This window comes from Artemia sp. Qi Xiang Cuo, chromosome 7 (assembly GCF_049724085.1).
Source record: "Artemia sp. Qi Xiang Cuo chromosome 7, ASM4972408v1, whole genome shotgun sequence".
In the NCBI taxonomy this organism is placed as follows: domain Eukaryota; kingdom Metazoa; phylum Arthropoda; class Branchiopoda; order Anostraca; family Artemiidae; genus Artemia; species Artemia sp. Qi Xiang Cuo.
Genome location: NC_142800.1, coordinates 76,133,805 through 76,135,828, shown reverse-complemented (window position 1 = coordinate 76,135,828; position 2,024 = coordinate 76,133,805). Strand labels below are relative to the sequence as shown.

At 32.8% G+C, this 2,024-nt stretch overlaps 1 protein-coding gene across 1 annotated transcript in view; it reads right to left on the bottom strand.

The window, feature by feature from the left end:
* Positions 1–1,734, bottom strand: part of LOC148950694 (cyclin-dependent kinase-like 1) — a 69,598-nt gene extending 67,864 nt beyond the window's left edge. The window contains exon 1 of the mRNA XM_089091921.1: positions 1,729–1,734. Within this exon, the coding sequence (XP_088948047.1) occupies positions 1,729–1,734 (6 nt within the window). The remainder of the gene's footprint in view (positions 1–1,728) is intronic.
* Between the last annotated feature and the right edge of the window lie 290 nt (positions 1,735–2,024).

Here is a 2,024-nt window from a genome sequence, read left to right as displayed (position 1 = left end):
AAGTTTAAATTTTCTCCCAATTCTTTAGAAACACGTCCTGAAACAGAAGGGTCGTTTAATTAGAACAATAAGTAACTTTTTTTAAATTCCGAAAAACTGTAGCGTAAAGAGTAAAGTGTTGAGTAGGGGGGCAACCTCCCTCATATACGTAATAATTTCGGCTCGTTTTAAGTTTTAATGTTTCTCCTTAATTTCTGTCGAAAAAAGTTCTTTTTTTACTTAATGAATCTTAGAGATGAACATTTTTCATGAAATGAAAAAAGTATGTCAATTAAAGTAAAAGTATGTAAAATGGAACAAGTAATTAATTATAAAAATTAAACAAAACAATAGCCTACTCACAAAAACTAAGACGCGAAGTCCCAGAATTCGGTTCTGTTGAGCAATGCCGAAGATTTGGACTGATATTTTTTTAACAATATCGACAGTTTTGAACTTGGTTATCAAACACCAAAATGTTTAATGCCTTTACACTCAATTCATTATAAAAAGTAATGCATTGTCAAAGCAGTTTGTTCAAAGTAAAACATTAAAACTAAGATTGAGAAAATCAAATAAAAATTTTTAATTCATTATTTTTAATTTTGAATACCGAAAACCAATATATTTGACACCTTTATACTTCATAACTGTAAAAAACTAAATCTTTTTTCAAAGCGACAACTAGATAAACACAATCCCTCCTGGACAAATAAATAAATAATATTTATATTTATTATTATACTTGCCCCCCCTGCCGGTCCCCATGACTGTAGCCCTGTGTAACTAAACCAAGGTTAATTGACTTCCCGGGCAACTGAGCCATTTTGTGTTTAACTACTCAAGCCCCGGACCCACCCTGCTAAGTTTTGAGTATTATACACAAGAAATTCTTCGCTCGACGATATCTCATTTTGGCATAAGAGGCACTGAATTTTCTTGGTTTCAGTTTTATTTGAAGGATAGGATAATTTCTGTTGATACAGTTTTCTTGTCACATGTGAATTTTGGCGTCCCCCAGGGATCAGTTGTGGGGCCTGTGCTATTTTTGATTTAAGGAAATGATCTCTATTATGTAGTAAAAAAGCAGAAACTTATTAATTGCTGTAGACTTTGTCATACTAAGCCTTCCCTTGCCCATAGTAGCAGCTATAGTTCGCCTTCTTCTGATGTCCTTGCTTGTTTTGCCGATGACAGCATACTTAGCGCTTCGGGAAACTGTAAATAAGAGCTTCATTTAAAAAACTTGTTTGAGAGGGTAATTTTGTGGGCTTGATGTTATTTATCTTACCCTAAATTTTTCGAAGTCCAGTTTTTTTATTTTTTCGCTTGTTTCTCATGTTTACCCCCAGTTATCAGAAATTCCCCAGCCAAATAGGATAATTCATAGATCTAAAGATCGATATGTTCGGTTTTTGGGCATTCTTGTTGATGAAAACCTATCTTTAAAATGTCATATCGATTTTATTAAAATAAAGATATGCCAGAGTCTCGGTATTTTAAGGAAACTTAGACATACTTTTCCTGGATAAAATTTGAAAATACTTTTTCACTGCTTGATCCAATCTTACGTTTCTTACTTTCCAATAGTGTGGATGCCAACCTTTTCCTTCACTGTTCAAACCACTTTCTAAGGTTTACAATAAAGTTAGAAACCTCATTCAGGAGACTAATCGTTCATAATTTACCACTTTACATGGTCTTGAGTCACTCTAAATTCTTTCATGAGCCTGCTTTACTTTTTCTCACCTTCATGGTGAACTCCTCCAGCCCCTAAGTGATCCGCTATCGTTTACCTCTGATCATAATAATTATAATCTTCGCAAGACGACAAATCATGTTCAAGTTCCATTTAATACTTGCATAAGATCAGATTTTAATCCTTTAATGGCGTGTCACATTGTTTGGAATAAGTTGCCTGAATCGGCTCGAAGGTGCCACTAATTTGGTTCGTTTAAAAAAATTGTTAAAAATTCTTTGTTATCTGTTTTTTTTATTATTATATTTTTTTTTATTATTATTATTATTATTTAGTCTATTTAATC